Consider the following 20,150-nt stretch of genomic DNA (forward strand, 5'->3'; position numbering starts at 1 on the left):
TTTATTAATTCCAGTAGAAATAGTTTAAAGAAAGTATAAATATAATGCTGACAACACCACAAGCACATCACTTTGTCTGCCTACGTAACATCACAATACATGGCAAAGAAATGAACACCAGAAACCGTTCCCACCCAACCTTCAGAGAGACTGTCCCTCTGCAGTCCCATCCAGGTAGTGAATCTTCGAAGGCAGCAGAACTGATAGAGTGGCTCTCAGGCCAAGGGAACTCTTTACTCTGCACATCAAAAGCATAGGCAGGCACACAGAGAAGCACAGTGCCAAATGACAGATGGGCACAATGCATACATGAGCATTCTGGGAGAAGGGGAACTTACAAATGATAAGCTCAGTCAGTCCATTAAAGAACCCAATTTTATATTACAGATATCTTGCCAGGTTTCCAGAGCACGGACAGGGAACTGCTGCTAGACACCCAAGAAGGAGACCAAGTCTCAAGGGTGAGCAAGTATTTTATAGCAGAAAAAGACTGCTGCCTGTGGAGAATGACAAGAAAGCAGTGCTGTGTCATCCCAGAAACAGCACCGTGTTGTCATGATCATTGTATTTTCCATGAGGAATGAATAAAAACAACCAGGGCATGAGGTGTGAGCAGGTATGAGAATTGGCCCTGGTGGAAGCTACTCGAAGAGGCAGTTCACTAGAATGAGAGAACTGAGATTGTGGGAGTCTGTGCTAAGCAGCTCCTTGAAGGAACAGAAGTGACAAATGGGTTGTGGCAACTGGCTTTGAGGAAGGAGGTGCCAGAGAACTCCATGCTGACATCCACAGCCCAGATGTGTGAAAACACCAGATGGCAAAAGTCTAGATCCACATGTTGCATCCATTCTGTAGGGAGACCCTTCAGTCAAATGGTGGGTCCCCCCTGTTTCCAAGCTGTGCGCAGAAATGCTCCAGTGGCCTGTTTTTTTTGGCTCTTTGGTGCCTATCAAAATGAGCTCTCTTAAATCATTAATTTCCACAGGTCACACAAATCCTGGTTTTACTGATGCACGGCGGCAATTGGGACAACCACGTGTCCCATTGGTTTGCAAACACCTGCAATGAACAAACAAGAGAGCATATTTTAAGCTGAAGTCCAAGAAAGAACCAAATGTACACAGTTAGTTCTTATTAAGTCTAATTCTGCCTATCATGGGTTTAATTTTAACTGACATGAGCAACTGAATGCATAAAGAGGAATTATTAAAAGGCAAACTTTTAAATATTCAGGAGGATTATTGCAACCACGTACATAAATACATGCAATTAAAGGTTTTTCCCAATGTAAATTCCAATACTGAGGGAACTCAAATGGTGCTAAATGCAATACATTTAAACAAAACAGAAGATAAGGCAAGTGGCAGTATGAAGAGTGAAATTAAAATAGACCCTGAAATGCCAGAATTTATCCTCCTGTCTCCCATCGCAATTCTATTACACCTGAAAGCAAACAGCAGCTATTTACTTCAAATTAATCTAAAGAGGTTATTATGCCATCATACAGTTTGAAGTGTTGAAAAGGATTCAAAAGGCAGAACCAGCTGTCTAACTTGGAAAGAGATCTTCCTGCTATGCAATCCAGACTGCAGCATAGTACCAAAGGAGAAGATGCTTGCAGAGCAAGTAACTCTCGATTACTCAAGCAAAGAATGTGACAGGGCATAACAAAATATCCCCAGAGTCAATCAGGCCTGGGTGGGGGGAGGAACCCAATTTTAAAAAGCTACGCACGTTTTATTTGTGCTCTGGATCTATTAGCTGAACCCTGCCAAGGGAAATATTTAGGAATGCAGATCCATGCCATGCAATATCCTGTCTCTCCTGCTAGCAGTATTATCTCACTGAGCCATGACTGAAGTCTCAAAATAGACATTACAATATATAAAACATCCGACTCTCATTTCAACCTAATGAGCATCTTTGCTTTCGTAATACTTTGTTTTTCTATACTGGGACTGTAATGTTGGTTGAGATTTTTATTGCAGTTTAAAAATAAGCCATTTGGGAAGTGCTTCAAGAGACTGCAGGTGTAGTTTATGCAATGCACAACTTTTAGAAATATATACTCACTTGGGACCAACAAGGAATTGCAGGTGGGGGGAGAATAATTTGGAAATGCCACATCATGCCCCCCAGCTCTCAGGAGCCTGAGCGACTGTCCCACCTCTGCTGCCGGCCCTTTTCTTTGACTGATACGTACTGGCTGTGAACGTTTCACCTCTTCTGGGTTATATTTAGTCCTCATTAGGGAAGTTTTTGAAGGCTTTTTGTTTGTTTGGTTAATTTACAGAGGAGCAGATGGCTCACTCAGACTCTCTTCCCCACTGCAAATCAGTGCTCACCTCAATCTGGCTGGATATTTGGACCCAGCTCCCCTGCCCCCCCCCCCGTCACATGCCCAAACAACCAGATGTCTGCTCCAACCTGGATGAAAGCTACTGAGACCATTTCCCTAACAGTTAGTGCTCCTGTGTTTCAGCTGATTAACCTTGTTATTTAAATTCATATCTTAGTGGTGGTGGTGAAGGATATCAGTTTGCATTGAGACAATTCCAGAGGCTGGCCATGTTGGTCTGCAGTAAAAGAGCTAAAACCCGAGTCCAGGAGAACCTTAGAGACCAATAAGATTTTGGGGGCGTGAACTTTTGAGTCAAAGCTCCCTCAGTTATCGGACAAAGGGAGCTTTGACTCTTGAGAGCTCATACCCTGAAAAGCTTGTTGGTCTCCTGAGGTGCTACTGGTCTTGAATCTAGTGGTTTCCCTTGAGTTTTGCTTGCCGGATTATACAGACGTTTTAGGACACACACCCCCCATGCTGAATTAAAAGCTGCAGTAGCTCCCAGCCTTGTTCTGTTTTGCTGTTCCAAGTTCCCAAATTTGATACAAGGGATCCTTTTTTTTGGGGGGGGAGGCAACATTTGCTACACGATGTGTTTTTATGAGCTCCCATTACTGAACCACTAGCCACAGAATTGTTTTCATTTCACAAATATTTGCTTTGTTATTTACTACAGGCTAAAGTTAGCCATGTCAGTTAAGGGTTGCCAAGATCACTTATCCATGACTTCATCTGTTATTTTCTTTCCAGTGCTGGCATCCTAACCCTCTTTGTTCGTAATCACACGTCTATGCTACTGTCCTCGTTTTAGTCCATGCTTCTACAAAACATGGTGATGCTTCACCTACCTGCACTTCATTAGCCCTATTCACAAGTTACATGTACAATCTGTGTACAGTAACACTCAATGTTTCTTTATACATGCTAGAGTAATTCTCATGTTACAGTCAGAACATGTACAGCTGAACATGTGATTGAAGCCCCACATTTGTCTAGGTACTAATCCCTGGCTTCCTCTGTAAAGAGAACATGTCTTGGCTCTTTCTTACAAACAGATGTACTCATATAGAGGTAGGACATACATGCATTCACTGTAACATGGATGGGGTTACTGTTTCAATTCCCATCACACCCCATCATGCACACAAGGCTAAATAACTCTGAATCTCGGACTACCTCCACCCAAAATCATTTGTAAGGAATTTTAGTCTCCAGTCAGGAATTTGGAAAACATGACATTATCTTCTGGAATGATTTTAAGGAGAAAAGAACACAGAAACCCCCCCCCCCCAATGACTAGTATTGCTACAGAACCTCCTCTGTAAAGAGAACATGTCTTGGCTCTTTCTTACAAACAGATGTACTCATATAGAGGTAGGACATACATGTATTCACTGTAACATAGATGGGGTTACTGTTTCAATTCCCATCACTCCCCATCATGCACAAAAGGCTAAATAACTCTGAATCTCGGACTTTTGTTGTTGTTCAGTCGCACAGTCGAGTCCGACTCTTCGCGACCCCATGGACGAGCTCTCTCCAGGCCTTCCGGTCTTCTGCCGTCCTCTGAAGTTGGCTCAACTTCATGTTCGTTGCATCGATGACACTGTCTAACCATCTCATCCTTTGCCGTCCCCGTCTTCTTTGACCTTCAATCTTTCCAAGCATCAGGGTCTTCTCCAGTGAGTGCTCCCTTCTCATTTGGTGGCCAAAGTATTTGAGCTTCAGTTTCATTATCTGGCCTTCCAGGGAACAGTCAGGGTTGATTTCTTTGAGGATTGACTGATTTGTTCTTCTTGCAGTCCAAGGGACTCTCAAGAGTCTCCTCCAGCACCATAGTTCAAAAGAATCTATTCTTCTCGGACTACCTCCACCCCAAATTCATTTATAAGGAATTTTAGTCTCCAGTCAGGAATTTGGAAAACATGACATTATCTTCTAGAATGATTTTAAGGAGAAAAGAACACAGCCCCCCCCCCCATGACTAGTATTGCTACAGAACCTCCTCCGTAGCCTAATTGGTTTCATTACTTTCTGATTCCATTATCTTGTCTTAGGGGATATTCTTTCTACCTTTCCTTTTCAGACCTTTGCGTTATCCTGTTCCCTAACAGCCTGCTCTCAAATGCACCCCATTTAGCCCTTACTTCAAGTGGAAGACATGGGAGCAGGGCAATGCCTGGAGCTGATGGTTCTTGTCTCCAATGGATTCCCCACACATGCCACAGTAAAGCTCCATTTCTTCAACACATTCATGAAATTTCACCACATGGTTACGAAGCTCCCGCTGCTGTCCCTTTGTGCGATAGATCCCTTCACACAAGCAGTGAATCTTCAGCAGGCCAAGCTGTACAGAGAGGAAAGACAGAGGAATTTTCAAGGGAAAAAGAAACAAACTGATGACTATCCAGGCTCTCTCAGAATCCACAACAGCAAAAAAACAGAAACAAAAAACTAGCAGAGTCATTTTGGTGTAGTGGTAGACTAAGCTCCGGTAGATCAAATTCCGACTTGTCACGGACCGTGCTGGGTGGCGTTGGCCCACTCATTCTCTCTTATCCTTTGAGGGTTGTTGTGAGGATAAAACGGAGGTGGGGAGAACTATGCACCACGGCTGTGAGCTCACTGAAAGCACAGCAGGATAAAAATACACTAAATAAACAGACATTTTTCTGCAGTTACCAAGATATATTTGACCAGTCAACACAGACTCAAACACCATAAGGCCCATGTCATTACATAAACAATTTCCAAAGATGTATGTTTGAAAAAATAAGCTAATTGAGAAGGATACTAGTGATATCTATGATGAACTGTATGCATTTCAATTTGCTTTTTCATGTTGAGCAAATCCTTTTGAAGTTCACCAGGATAAATGTGAATTAGGTAAAATGTGGTTTTCTATGTTAACTTCACGTTATTTTTTTTTTTTTTACAGCAAGTAACAACATTTTAGAGCGCTTAGTCCCATGACACAGGGAATGTATGTACCTGACAGCCTGGGAAATAAAACTGGCCACTTTAGATGAAAACTGAAATGCTGCACTGGAAGTACAGTGCTGGTACTTATCGCGATGCGGTTGCTGCAATTCAGTGTTCTGTAGCTGAAAAAGACTGTAGTTGAAAAGAAGTATATTGGCCTCCATGGAGACTTAAGAAGTATGGAAGTGCCCTTTTTTGGAAAATAATGGAAAGTTTCTTTGGATACAGGATTGAAGTGTGTTTTCAGATTCTCTACCTTTGTAAAGAGAATAGTTTGGAATCTGTTATGTATATGTGTGCATGTGTAAGTGCTGTCAAGTTGCACATGACTTATGGCGACCCTATGAATTAATGGCCTCCAAAACACTGCTAACAGTCTTGCTCAGGTGGTCTTGCAAACAGAGGGCCATATTTTCTTTTATTGAGTCAATCCATCTCATGTTGGGTCTTCCTCTTTTCCTGCTGCCTTCAACTTTTCCTAGCATTGTTGTCTTTTCCAGTGAGTCTTGTCTTCTTAGAATGCGACTGCAGTATGATAGCCTCAGTTTAGTAATTCTAGGTTCTAGTGAAGAGTTCAGGCTTGATGTGATCAAGAACCAACGTTTAGCTTTTTGGTGGTCCACGGTATACATGAAACTCTCCTCCAACATTGCATTTCAAATTAATTGCATTATGGCATGTTTCTTTCTCTGAGCTGACTACTCAAGTTTCTTTCAATCCAGCCCTCTGAATCTCGTCACAACCAGTGTTACAGTTAACATGCTGAAAGGAACAAAGCCCTGGATGAGAAACTGATGAAAGTTGGAAAGTCGATTGATGATATTTTTGAGATGGGCAAAACCAAAGCATTTTCTCTGATTAAAAAGTGAGACCAGGAACTCAACCATAGTAGTTTGATTCTGAAAACCTGCAGAGTAATGCTCACCTCTATTTTTTGGTCTTTCTTACCCAAAATCTTTACCTCCCCCCCATATGTACTATTTTATCATCCCACGTTATTGCAGAGCTTTCTTGTTTGCAAGACTGAACATTATACCTACCATGGTTTTTGCAAGGGAGATTTTTGAATAGGCCCTACACCGACAGAATTTGTCCTTGTGGCCTTAACAGGATTGATATATCCTTTCATGCCCTGCTAGAATGCAGATTTTTTGAGATTATGAGGGATTACTATCAATGCTTCCTCTAAAATGTGGAGTCTTGTGAGCAAAAAGTTGTGGCATTAAAGTTGTGAGCGAGCGATTTGGCTACTGCATAAATCAGTTTGCTCTGGAGCCATCCTTCCTGAGCTAAGACAAAAATATGTGAGCCAGAGGCTAAAAAACTGTGAGCTAGCTCACACTAACTCAGTTTAGAGGGAACACTGATTACTATATTAAGCCTTTATTCAACCAATCGTCCATCTATAGTCCGGAAACCCTGGCTCTTTTGTTCCGTGATAAGGATCCCAAGATCACTCTAGCAATTGTGAGATTTGTTTCAGTCCTTTTAGCCCTTGCATCTGAAAAATGAGAAATAAGTTTTTTTCTGCTGCTCAAGATTTGTGAATAGATTAGCTTCTAAGGGTACAAAAGGAAAGGAAAGGCTGTAAGGAACAGCTAACCCCCCCATAGTCAGTAAGGGTTAATAGTTAGAACTTGCTTTCTTATAGAACAATAGTAGTAACACCTGTGGGCCTTTAGGCATGTCTTATCTCTAAGCAAGGTCATCTGATTCTGAGGAGAAACGAGAAACTGGATTCAGGTGGGACATTTTGTATTAACAGAAATGCCAAGCGCTAATTAAAGAAATCTCCTGTTGTAGTTGTAGGGTGATGATGCCTTTAGCCCCTATAACTTTAAGAAGTTGTTGGGCAATGGTACCACCACCTTTCACTTGGATCTGTGCCAGTGGAATGCCAGGATGACAAATGTGTGGAGGTGGCAATTAAGGAAAGATATTTTGCCTAGGTCTAAGAGTTATGCATTACCAGGCTAACGAGGAGAGCTTTAGTTAGTCTGTAGGAATTTATTTGTGTGCAAAGAGCCTGACAACTGTATCCTGACTGGATTTTGATTTTTTAAAATTTTGTTTTAATAAACATTAGTTGTATTTTTACAACTTGTGTTGTGTGTGTCTTACAGCTGCTCATTACCCGTGAGATGAACTGGCCTCAGAGAGGCATGTTTGCGTAAATTTTAGGGAGTTCTCATGCCTGTGGTTCAGGATTGAGAGGTCTCCCTGTGAGACTGCTGTCCTGGCCCTGGGCCAGTCCTTACACATGTGTCTTCTCTTCTCAAGCTCTTGACATCTGTATCTCTTTGTTTCCCTTCGTGTCCCTCCCTAGTCTTTGCACCAACTGTTGGCCACACTAGTTCCCCCTGCCTTCAAGCCTTCTCTTTAAAAACAAACAAACACACCATCTTCTTGGGGCTGAAGAGAGTGCACCTCTGACAACTGGAGGTTTGTCCCCTATAAGTAGAGAGCCAGGAGACTCCTATGTCTTGTAAAGGAAGAAAACCACAACATACTCATTATTTGTATTCTGTAAAAACATTTTCTTCTTTCACCAGTTAGCAATTATTATTTAGAATCACCACTTGTCCTAAAGAACTGCAGAAAGATCAAATAATCCTGTTTCCTTCTAAACTGAAAACAAGACAATAGGCTTCTTTCTCACTTACCTATTCATTTAAATTTACTCCTGTTGTCTAAGGGCGTGTCCACACTTTAAACTTCTATTGATTTGATACCAAAGAATCCTAGAAACCACACTTTGGTGAGGAAATTAGGATTCTGTTAGAAATTCCTAGCTCTGCTCACCTCCTCCACCCAAACTTCAATTCCCAAGGTTCCCTAGTAGGAAGGATGAACAGTTAAACAAGTCTAGATCTATTGACATGCATCCCCACCATCCATGGACTTTGCAGGGTGGGGCTTTCCTGTTTCCCTCTCCCAGTGGGCCCTCTGAAAATTTTACTCCAGGTAGACCTTCAAGAACAGCACAGGAGGCAAAGAGAGGGTCTGCAGTGGGAAGGGAGAATCAGCAGAAATTTTTGCCCCCCATTTTCTGTAGACTTATGTGCCATGTAGTTTTTGGAACTGCATGGCTGGATAAATGCCATTATAAGGGGTGGATCTAAGATTTTCACAAATGAAGTTTGCAGAGCTATTTTTACCTGATTCCCACAGTGCCCCCTCACCCTTGAAAAGCTGCTGCTGAGGGTTAGAGGACATTCCAAAACAATATGCAAGTAGGAGAATCAGCCAAAGAACAAGCTTTATGAATGGAGAAAAGGCTGGTGCAAAATTAGGGTAGGATTTTGTCAATTCTGCGCCCCATGGCATACTGTTCACAAGTGTCACCTAGCCACCTGCAGTGGCTGTTTTGGGGGACAGAGAAGGCAGCAAAAATTGCTTTTGCAAACTTACTCAATTTGCAGAAGCCTTGGACCCGACACAGTCACTCTTTTCAAGATTTACTGCCTTCATAGTAATTGAGCAAAGTTGTGCTAACCAACTCCTCTCTGCTTCCACTTCTGCCCCATATCTACTATTGACACAATCAGTTGCTGAAGTAGTACTTTTTAGCTGTTCCCTGTGGGACTTCTCCTTGGACACCTGGGGTTTTTCCTTGCCTTTGAGTCACAGCTGACTTATGGTGACCCCAAAGGTTTTTCAAGGCAAGAGATCTTCAGGGGTGGTTTGCCGTTGCCCGCCTCTGCATCACAACCCTGGTATTCCTTGGAGGTTTCCCATCCAAATACTCGCCAGGGTCAACCCTGCTTAGCACCCAATATCTGATGAGATCAGGCTAGCCTCGGCTGTCCACATCAGGGCACAACACCCATTGGCCTCCTCTGTTCAAACTATTCTGCCCCACCCCTCCTTCCTTCAGACATTTTCAGAATGCTGTAGCAATCTGGAAGAATTTCTTCCATAGCTGCTGACTAATGTATGAACTGTAAATTCAGGTACAACTTACATTACATGCTTTGAATTTTTACCCTGTATAAGACCATGTGGAGAGTTAGGCTAGTGGTAATGAGGACTGAGTATGCTCCATAAGGACAACATGTTGAAAGTAAACAGTGGAGAAGAGAAAAGGGGAAAAACCCCACAACCCACCCAAGCCCATAGAGAATAAATTTTCAGAGGAGGGCGTGATTTTCAGATTGCCTCCCCAACCACCACTCTGCTTCCCTGTGGACTCCCAACTTATAGCCAGCATAAGGAGGATACGGATGAAAGTACCTTGTTTCCCAGTCCTTCTGCCAGCTCATGGGCCTTTTCAATGCTTTCCAATGCCTGGGGGAAATGAAGCAGACCTCATGTAATAGCACTGCATATTACTGTGATAAAGAAACACACAAATCACTTTATTTCCATGCCTAAGTGCTTTCATCTTGCATACCAAACATACATCGGATCACGAGGCAACAGTTTGTACCTGCAGCGTGTATTAAAAATATTCAGCCTCCATTAGGTATCTATTGCAATGTCCATCTTTGACATCAGGACTGCTTCACATCATGTGAAGGTGGCTTGATATATGTGTCTGCTGGTGGCTGCTCTGTTTGTAATGCCATTTTGTGAATATTTTATTTACTTATTCATTAAATTAGACTTTTAGGCCACCTTCCCCTGAAAAACAGAGCTCAGGGCGGTGTGCAGCACAATAAAAGTCCAATACAATTTATAAATTACAGTTAAAATTCCAGAATTAAAACATAAAATATACCTAAATTTAATGCAGTCCAACCCGTCTAATGGTGAAAAGTTTGCAGGAGATGCCACAGTCTCATAGGGAAGGGGGCCTGGGGGAGATGGGAAGGGGACAGTGCCAGACTATGTTATAGCTCTTGCCGTCATCAACCAAATGCTCAGAGGAACAGCAGAAAGGTAGCAGGTCCTGCAGGGCATGGATGTTATCCGGTAGAGAGTTCCACCAGGTAGGGGCCAGAGCAGAAAAAGCCCTGGCCCTGGTTGAGGACATCTCTCTCAGACTGGGGGCCACCAGAGGTTCTTATCCCCTGAGCGTAAAGCTCTTCTGGGGGTATACCAGGAGAGGCGGTCCCGAAGGTACAAAGGTCCCAGACTATTAAGGGCCTTCAAGGTCAAAACCAAAACCGGTGCTTCACTGGACGCCAGTGCAGTTCGTGCAGCACAGGCTGAATGTATGCCATGTGGGGGGTCCCAGTAAGGACCCACACGGCCGCGTTCTGGATCAACTGGAGCTTCTGGGTCAGTCTCAAGCAATGCTCCCTCTAAACTGTGGAGTCTTGTGAGCAGAAATTCTACTTTGTGATCTACTGGCATTAAAGTTGTGAGTGAGCGATTTGGCTGCTGCATAAATTAGTTTGCTCTGGAGCCATTCTTTCTGAGCTAAGACAAAAAAAGTGGGAGCTGGAGGCTAAAAAACTGTGAACTAGCTGTGAACTAGCTCACACTAACTCAGCTTAGAGGGAACACTGATCTAAGTTACAGTAGTCTATTCTGGAGGTGACCATTGTATGGATTACCGTGGCTAGGTCGGAGCAAGACAGGTAGGGAGCTAGTTGCCTGACCTGATGAAGCTAGAATAACGCCAGTCCGGCAACCTTTGTGTCCTGAGCCTCCATTGACAGGGAGACATCCAGTGTCACACACAGGCTCTTGACCGTTGGTGCTGGTGTTAAGGGCACACCCTCATCCCAATTCTGTGTCCCTCCTACCCAGCCACAGAACCTCCATTTTACCAGGACTCAGTCTCAGCCGACTCCGCTTTAACCATCCCACTATGGCCTCCAAACCCACAGCCAAATTCACAGGAGTGGTATCCAGTTGGCCACCCATCAACAGATATAGCTGGGTGTCATCAGCATACTGGTGACATCCCAGCCCGAAACTCCGTGCCATTTGGGCGAGGGGGCACATATAGATGTTAAATAACATTGGGGAGAGGAGTGCCCCCTGAGGGGCCCCAAATACTAGCAGGTGCCTGGTTGACAATCTCTCTCCCAGTGTCACCCTCTGTCCCCAACCATGGAGAAATGAGGTAAGCCACTGCAAGGCTACCCCATGGATTCCAACATAAGAAGACCATAATCAACCATGTCGAATGTTCCTGTAAGGTCAAGCAATACCAGCAGCGCTGACTTGCCTTGATCCATCTGTTCGTAGAGATTATCTGTGAGGGTGACCAGCACTATCTCCATCCCGTGGCCAGGGTGGAAGCCAGAATGGAATGAATCCAATGCCGATGTGTCATCCAGGAATTTCTGGAGTTGTTCAGATGCCACTCTCTCAGTTACCTTACCCAGAAATGAACGATTCAAGACTGGGTGGTAATTGGACAGATCCATAGGTTCTAAAGTTGGTTTCTTCAAGAGTGGCACAACCACAGCTTCCTTCAGCCCCTGTGGGTAGACCTCTGAACCCAGGGATAGGTTGATAATGTCCACTGGGGGGCCTCGTATTCCCTCACAACTTGGTTTCACCAGCCATGAGGGACACGGGCCTAAGAGGAATGTGGTCAGCTTAACAGCACACAGAATCCTGTTGACATCAGCTCGGGAGAGCTGGTTGAAGTTTTCAAATACAGAATCCAAAGACGGCCAAGGGGCCTCTAGTTCAAATAGTGTATTAATGTTGGCCGTGAGGTCGGGATGGAGCAATAAGACTTTATCTGCAAAACAGCTTGCAAATGCCTCACAGCTAATGGCCAAATTCTTGTTATTTTGTGTTCTCTCTGTGAGATATTTTAAAGACCTGATTACCCTAAATAATTGTGTCAAGCGAGAGCTAGCAGACGTGTTGGAGACTGCATAAAATTCTTTTTTAGCAGCCTTCACCACTATCTCATAGAATTTCATAAATGTCCTATAAGATGTTTTTGCAGCTTCATCACGAGTTCACCACCAAACTTGCTCTAATTATCTGAGTTCCTGTTTCATCCCCCTGAGCTCCGTGGTGTACCAGGGGGATGTCTTACACCGGGAACAGAGAGGACATTGGGGAGCGATTTCATCGGTGGCTTCAGAGAGATGGGAATTTCAGTCTTCTATCAGCTCATCCAATGACTCGCTAGAGGGCACTGATTCCCATAGAACATTCTGGAGCCCAACTGGGTCCATTAGTTTCTGTGGGCGAGCATAAATTTGCTCTCTGCCTAGATGGGGTGGGGGGTGGGGAGACCCAACCGGACCTTCAGGGCATGGTGATCTGACCAAGGCACCAACATATTGGCCAGCAGATCCATAGCTATCCCCATGCCAAAAACCAAATCCAGCATGTGGCTTGCTTGATGTGTGGGACCTGATACAATCTGGGAGAGCCCTAGTGGAAGACACCAGGTCCAATGTCTGCTGAGAGGAAGGAGCGTCTACATGGATGCTGAAATCTCCAAGGACTAAAAGTCTTGGGAATTACAAGGCCCAGCCCGCTACTGCCTCAAGCATGCTCAATAGGATGCCTGCTGGGGTGCTAGGCAGATAGTACACCAGACAGCCAAGCTCTCCTCAGAGTTCCAGACCAGGCCTACACAATCAGTGCCAGTGAACTTTGGAATGGGGAATGCCCTGAAGGAAAATTCCTCTCAGATGAGTATTTGCCACTCCCCTGCCCCACAGTTTGGGACTGATGAAGGACCGAGAAACCTGGAAGGGACAGTTCTTTTAAGGCGACTGTTTCACCCTCTCTCGTCCAGGTCTTGGTCACACATACTAGGTCCACATCTTGCACTGCAATGTATTCTTGCAGTGTCGAGGTCTTATTATTAATAGACCTGACATTACACAGCATCAGTGTCGAATACCAGCCCAATGTGTGGATCACCTCCCAATCTTGTCGGCCCTGGCTCAGCAGCAGAGTACATCCTTTGTAGGCAGAAAATTCTATGTTCAATCTATAGTATCTTTACTTTGAGGCTGTCAGGTAGACAGTGTTTGGAAAGACACTCTCTTCTGGGACCCTGAAGAGCCACTGTCAGTCAGCGCAGACAGTACTGAGCTAGATGGATCACTGGCCTGACAAAAGGCAGCTTCATATGTTCATAGACTCTACAATAACATAAGCTACTATCAGAAATGTTTGTGGGTAAATACTAGGGCTAGGATCCTGCACCGTCTTTCCACTGCAGAGGCAACCCTCTGTGGCAGAGCACACATTCCTTAGGGCACCAGGCACTTCTAATCACTCAAGGCCACTGTCTTTCAAGGAGTGGAAAGTGCCTACCACACGAGAAATGCACTTGACGTTTGACCACCTTTGCAACTGACAAAGAGAACCGCAAATGGAAAGAAGGAATAGGATCAAGGTATAGATGCCTGATCTCACACACACACATACAACAGGCCCGTAGCCAGGATTTTTTTATTCGGGGGGCCTTTAAATAAGTTGGGGGGGCACCCTGCACAGACACCCACACACACCCCAGGGAGCACCACACACAAAAAATGGGAAGTCAGGAGCTCCTGGGCTGGACGGGAAGTCGGGGGGGGGGGCTTGGCAGTAAGTTGGGGGGCCGGGCCCCGAGATGCCCCCACTGTAGCTATGGGCCTGACACACAACAACCTTATACAGAATAAAATCATTTGTCCATTTAACCCTAGTGTATCCCAAAGCCACTCAATGAGCTTCATGATTCAAAGAGGGACTTGAGTCTTGGTACCAAGTCCCAAACTTTACTTTCAACACTACACTAATTTTCTTACAGAACTTTTTATAAAACTGGATCTAATACAGGCTATGAAAGATGGCCCAGTAGAATCATTTTCCTTTTTTTTCCAAGAGAAAGAGGGATACTACAGAAATTCTACCATTTCCTCTCTTTTTAATGCCCTATATGTACAATAAGGGAGAAAGTTCCTAGTTGTCTTCATGCATAGAAAACCAGCTTCTGGTTGAGAGACTGCCTTGAGCAGTTTTCTGAAGAGTGGGCGGGGGTACATAAATATTCTGAATAGGGCAAACAAAACAGGATTTTGCAAAAGCAAATTTATTAACTGAGCTGAGCATGCATCACATTCCCACTTTAGCTTTATACTGCAATACAGTGTACTGTAGGCTGAAAGCCAGCTCATCACCTTAGACAGTGCTCCCGCCCTGTACTGTGTTATCAGTGTCTGTAAATGAATACAGAATGGGTGTCTGTAAATGAATACAGAAATAATAGTGCCAGTGTTCCCTCTAAGCTGAGTTAGGGTGAGCTAGCTCACAGTTTTTAGCCTACAGCTCACAGATTTCTGTCTTTGCTCAGAAGGGATAGCTCCAGAACAAACTAATCTATGCAGTAGCCAAAGCACTCGCTCACAATTTTAATGCCAGTAGCTCACAAAGTGGCTTTTTTGCTCGCAAGACTCCACAGCTTAGAGGGAACATTGAATAGTGCTATGATGACTCTCATAAAGTGTATTGATTAAAAAAGAGAAAAATGTACAATCACATTTATGTTGGACACATGAAGCTGACTTATACTAGTCCTATTCACACGTTACAGTGAATGCATGTCAAACCTGCATGTACGTGGATACACATCTTCAGGAGAAACAGCCAATGTGTGTGCACTTTACAAATGAAACTGGGGACCAGTATCTGGATAAATGTGGGGTTTCAATCACACATTCAGCTGTACATATGTTGAATATAATGTGCAAATTTCTCAACGCATGTATGAAGAACAATCCAATGTACACACTACATGGATTGTACATGTGTTCACTGTAACCTGCAAATAGGAATACTGAGTCAGACCATTGGTCTGTAAATGTCAGTACTGTCTACTTTGACTGGCAGCAGCAGCTCTCCAGGGTCTTGGGATGAGGTCTTTCACATCACCTACTACCTGATCCTTTCAGCTGGAGACTGAACCTGAAAGCTTATGCAGGAAAACCGGGTGCTCAACCATCGAGCCATCTTCGGGAATCAATGGATCACCCAAGAAAAGCACCTTCCTTTACAATTCTCTTTCCAAAGCATAGATGTTTCAGGGTGCTTTTCTGGGCAATGAAAATCAGCCCACAGGACCAGGCTGATAAAGGGAAGTTTTACTGTTGCTAAAAGATTGCTACGGCTAAATTATTCTGGCTATGTGGACAAGATTCAAATCGGAGAGCAGCGTAGCCTTTTGAACTTCTTCCAACACTTAATCACTGACCTTGTCTGGTTCTTTTTGAATCACCCAGCACTTGGCCACCCCCAGCAGCACTTGAATCTGTCCCAGACGGTTTCCAATCTCTGTCATGATACTCATTGAGGAATCATAGCGGGGGAAAGCTGTCTGTGATATTTAAGGGGAAAAAAAGCTGTCAATTGATCTCCAAGCCTTACAACCATATCTTCAGAGCACTTCAGAAGTTTTCATCCCATTTCATGATGTTGGTGCTTGTGTGTTCATACCTGTACGTCCATACGGCTGCGATGGATATCAGCAAAGCAGAGCAGACATTGTGCTTGCAAAGGGCGATCCCCATGCTGAAGGGCGATCTTCATGGACTCCTAGCAAGGAAGACCTGCAGTGTCAGAATTAGGATTTTTCCCATTACACCCTAGATCCTGGCTGCTCCAGATCCTGCTGGTTGCAGCAGAAAGAAAGCTGTATGTTCCTTGTTCTCACCCTGATCCCCTGAATACTCATATGGGCTGTTCTACCTAATGGCCAACAAACTTGCAGGGATAAGTATTAGCTGGAGCATATTTATTGAGCTACAGGACATGTGTTGGTCTTTATTCTCAGGTACCCTTCCCTCCCTATTACGCAGAGGCATAACCTCTGTCTCTTCAGTGTCTGACCACCTCCACCACCACTTGTACCTCACAGCATTCCATAGCATCTGCCAAGTGTCCCAGCTTCCGATAGGCTACCGCCATGTAGTATTGACTCATTGCACGATACTTCAGACTCCAGCCCTTTCCGTAATCATTCACCAACTCAGCTGCCTTGCACGGAAAGAATAGGGCTTTCTCATAGTCCTTGAAGAGACAGGAGATAAAAACAGAGAACGGGGATAAGGCAACAAGAATGCTTGCTGTGCAGCAAAAAGCTTGTCAGGGGAGTTTTGAGCAAGGCTATAGCTATGACAGCAAGCAGACTGAAACCTGGGGTTCTGCCGGTAGAACCCCCCAATTGGCCCAGATTGTATATTGCTTGCACAAGGGAGAATGGGATTGTCTCAAAATTGAGCATACATTCACCTAATTTATGTGACTATGTATTTGCTTAAGTTTACCCCCAAAGTAGCAGTAAAAATTTCAAGTCTGAGAGAAATTGCAAAGGGTTGTTGAAATTAACACTTGATGAGGGCATGTCAAGATCCCTAAATATGAATCTGTTTGATTTTCTTTATGTAGGGTATATCTTCCTCAAAAATTCTCTACAAATAACTTTCTTCCAGAGTAGGGAAACAAGAGTCCTAGAACTTTGGGTTTCATTCACAGAATTATTTGAGGTGATAACTATCAACCAATACTAGTTTTGATAACATTGCATCATTTAGAGGAAGGCATAGCACTGTGGACCTTTTATGGCTCATTGATTATTGGTAATGGTTATGGTGGGGCCTTATGGTTATTCTGTATTGTTTTCACTTTGTAGGATGCCTCACACAGGTCCCTGGGTGGACAGGATATACATTTTATAAATAAATACATAACAGTACAGACTCGGTATGCACGAGGTCTCTGGTTCAGGCCCTGCATGGGGTAGGCTACCAGACAGCCATGGAAGGAGTCCTGGGCACAGCTGAGATTTCCCCCCAATGAAACTCAACAGGTAGATGGTTGGGAACAGATTAAAACGTGTTCTTCTTCATTCAAAGAATGATTAATTTACAGCCATGGGATGTAGTGATGACTACTAGTTAAGTTGGTTTTTAAAAGACACTATGCAAATTCATGGAACATTGATTAACGGCTATTAGCCACAACCATGTCATGGAACCTCCACCTTCAGAGGCAGCAAACCATTCAAATAGCTGTATGTGGGGGGGGTAGAAGGGGCTCTGGACTGTGATCTGCTCCTAGGCCTTCCATAGGCATTGGGTTGGCATCTGTATGAAAAGATGAACTGTAAGTCTTATTTATCATGGCTGCTGTACGTTCTTATGATAAGTACACTATTCACTTGCCAAGAAATCGCTGCCTATGCCTAACAAGTCTAATCACAGACAACACCACACAGCCAAGCCATCATGTTGTATCTACAGTTATGTGATGAGAATAGCTGTGTAAATCAGTTCCTGCAAATAAGTATCATCTTTGGTTTCTGATGGGAGAGCAATGACTCATATCAAACATTTATCATGATTGCTCAATGTCCCTCTGAAAGAGACAAAACTATTCCCCATGTCTAGTGTCTAAAGTAGAACAAATGTTAACAGAAATTCCCTTCAACCCTGCATGCATCTAATTTTATTTGTACTTTTCATTGCAGAAAAATGGTAATATATGGAACTTCTCATAGAATCCAACCAGATCACTCTACCTTCAAGGAAGCCATGTCATCATTCCCAACTTCTGCAATCTGGACATGTGGTATCCATCATCCACTGGCCCATACTAAGGATTTACAAGGATTTGGGAGGTTCATGAAGTCTCCATGATCAGATTCTTAGACTCACTGTAGAAGTGTTCTCGGAAAAAAGTACCTGTGTTTTCCAGGGACACTTCCCTCAACCAAACTTGAAAGCTATACTGCTAACACAGTCGTATACTATTTGTATGGTGCCTAAGACATTTGCCTAGAACAATTAAAAGCACACACACACAAAACAGGCTTTTTTCTTCCCCACCCTTCAGGTTTTCTACTTTATGAACTGCCCCCTCTCCCTATCAGAGAAGTGCCCACCTTGAGGTGTGTGTAGAAATTTCCTAAGCTGCAACAGACACGACACTCGAGCATCTTGTCATCATTGTTGTGTGCATAGCGCAAGGCTTTTTCAAAACACTCCAGTGCCTTTTGGAAGATACTGAGGCCAAGGTAGGCATTGCCCATGCTGAGGCTGACCTGGCCATTCAGCTGCATGCTCACTGTGGTACCTTGCATGTTCAGGCAGGTCTTACAATAGGAGATTGTTTTTTGGAATTCACAGAGCTTCTCGTTGCTCCGTGCCAGATTCAGGTAGCTCTCTGTAAGGTAGTCAGCGTCTTCTAGCTCCCGGGCTGTGTCGATCTGTACAACTGCAAACTTTCAGCAAAAAACAGAACATTTATGGGACATTATCTCTGTTGCTATAAAACACACTATGATGCATTCAAAGTCAAGCTAACCATATGCATCTGATATATATTACACAAATCTTGGAGTAAGGATACAGAGGTTTTCGGGACTAGACTCCTCTGGTAAAGGAAGCCCAGATGAGATTGTTGTAGGTCAGACATAGAGAAGCTTTCTAGTTTAAAAGTGGCTGGAAAAAGCTCTCAAAATGGCTATGGAGAAACCACAGAAGATTGGGGAAGTAACACCGTAATGCATTCCCCCTCCTAAAGCACATGCTACGGACATAGTATAGACCCCAGTTTTACCATCCAAACAGTTTGTGAGTTATGATCAGGCAGTTTCCCTTCAACCCAAGAGCTCCTCTCAGAGTTTTGACTGGAAGGGACTCTCAGAAAACGCCACCAGGTACCTGCTATTAATCTTTTAATAGTGACCATATAGCTGAACGGTTTTCCAACAGTGTGACTGCAGATTTTCTGCCCCTGCCCTTTATATTCTCAAACATGTCTCCTCTGAGAATACAATTGCCATGATAGCAATTAATGAGTAACCATTTAGAGAGTGAGTTGTTTTGGATTATTCCCACTAAATGAAATAGCTTTTAATTCATTAAATAGCTGTCTTTCTCACCAAACTGTATTTAGAGCCAACAACCTTTCTCTAGTGCCACTCCCCTCTAAGCCTGATACATTTTTTGGCTTTCCGGCACCAAAAGGTATTTTGGTGGCCACTTGGGGAAGGGAAAAAGTTATTGGATGTTTTATGGTATTATTTCTGGTTTTTAAAATATTTAATTGAGGTCACAGGTGATGAAAGGCAAATAGCTTAAACTTTAAATTGAAGGGGAGGGTCAAAGTGTAGAAAACATGAGGGAGGGAGGACAGGTCTCTTCTGTATGAGAAGCAGGGGAATGGAAAGGGACAGCAGGGGATGCCTCAAATAAAATATAAAGGAAGCAAAACAAAACCCAAAACAAAGCCAATGTAATGACTTCTCTGTTTCACCTCCTTTCTGTAGGCTGCTTCACTTCCAGGCAGGAAATTTCATCTCGTGAAAAGCAGTCCCTGTGACTCATTCCCCTCTGCACATCATTAAGAGAGGGATTACTTGCAACTTGGAGGCTGATCCCTGGTATCTCATGCATGACAAGCTTCCCTGAAGTTCTCCTTGTTTCTCATCCCGAGCTTTCCCCCTGCAGGCCCTTTCTTTAAACAGGTGCAACATTGTCCTACCCAAGCCAATAGAATTAATGTCCATGCTGGATTTAAGGCAAAGGAGGAGACAGTGTTCTGAAAGTCAGAATTTGCCTATCAATGCAATTTCCGTTTATAAACTGTTTATTTCATAAGGTTCTCCAAACTTAGTACAGACCTCTTAATTTAGACTCTGAAGTATTCAAGGCAAGATGCATCTCATTTTCGGCATCTTGACAAAGCATATATTGTAGCTGAAGTAATCTTAACTATATTAATCTTTGGCAGATTATCACATTTCTTTTCTCAAGAGTTAATGTAACATCATCTCAAGCCTGATGACTTGGTCTATTTTTCTAAACTTTGAGCAAATGGTTTCAGTAATTGTTTTGAACACATGCAGGCAAATTAAGTGTAACCCCCCCCCCCCCCCTTTTTTCTCCCTTAAACATCCTTATTT

General features: G+C 43.6%; 1 protein-coding gene across 1 annotated transcript in view; it reads right to left on the reverse strand.

The window, feature by feature from the left end:
* Positions 1 to 20,150, reverse strand: part of RAPSN (receptor associated protein of the synapse) — a 24,651-nt gene continuing 4,501 nt past the window's right edge. The window contains exons 3-9 of the mRNA XM_015415642.1: positions 18,126 to 18,464; positions 16,094 to 16,252; positions 15,680 to 15,778; positions 15,438 to 15,560; positions 9,557 to 9,610; positions 4,489 to 4,688; positions 1 to 1,059 (exon numbers count right to left, since the gene is read on the reverse strand). Coding sequence (XP_015271128.1) covers positions 987 to 1,059; positions 4,489 to 4,688; positions 9,557 to 9,610; positions 15,438 to 15,560; positions 15,680 to 15,778; positions 16,094 to 16,252; positions 18,126 to 18,464 — 1,047 coding nt within the window. The 3' untranslated portion in view covers positions 1 to 986. The remainder of the gene's footprint in view (positions 1,060 to 4,488; positions 4,689 to 9,556; positions 9,611 to 15,437; positions 15,561 to 15,679; positions 15,779 to 16,093; positions 16,253 to 18,125; positions 18,465 to 20,150) is intronic.

Source organism: Gekko japonicus, unplaced genomic scaffold, assembly GCF_001447785.1.
Source record: "Gekko japonicus isolate JY-2015 unplaced genomic scaffold, Gekko_japonicus_V1.1 scaffold2116, whole genome shotgun sequence".
Taxonomy (NCBI): Eukaryota; Metazoa; Chordata; class Lepidosauria; order Squamata; family Gekkonidae; genus Gekko; species Gekko japonicus.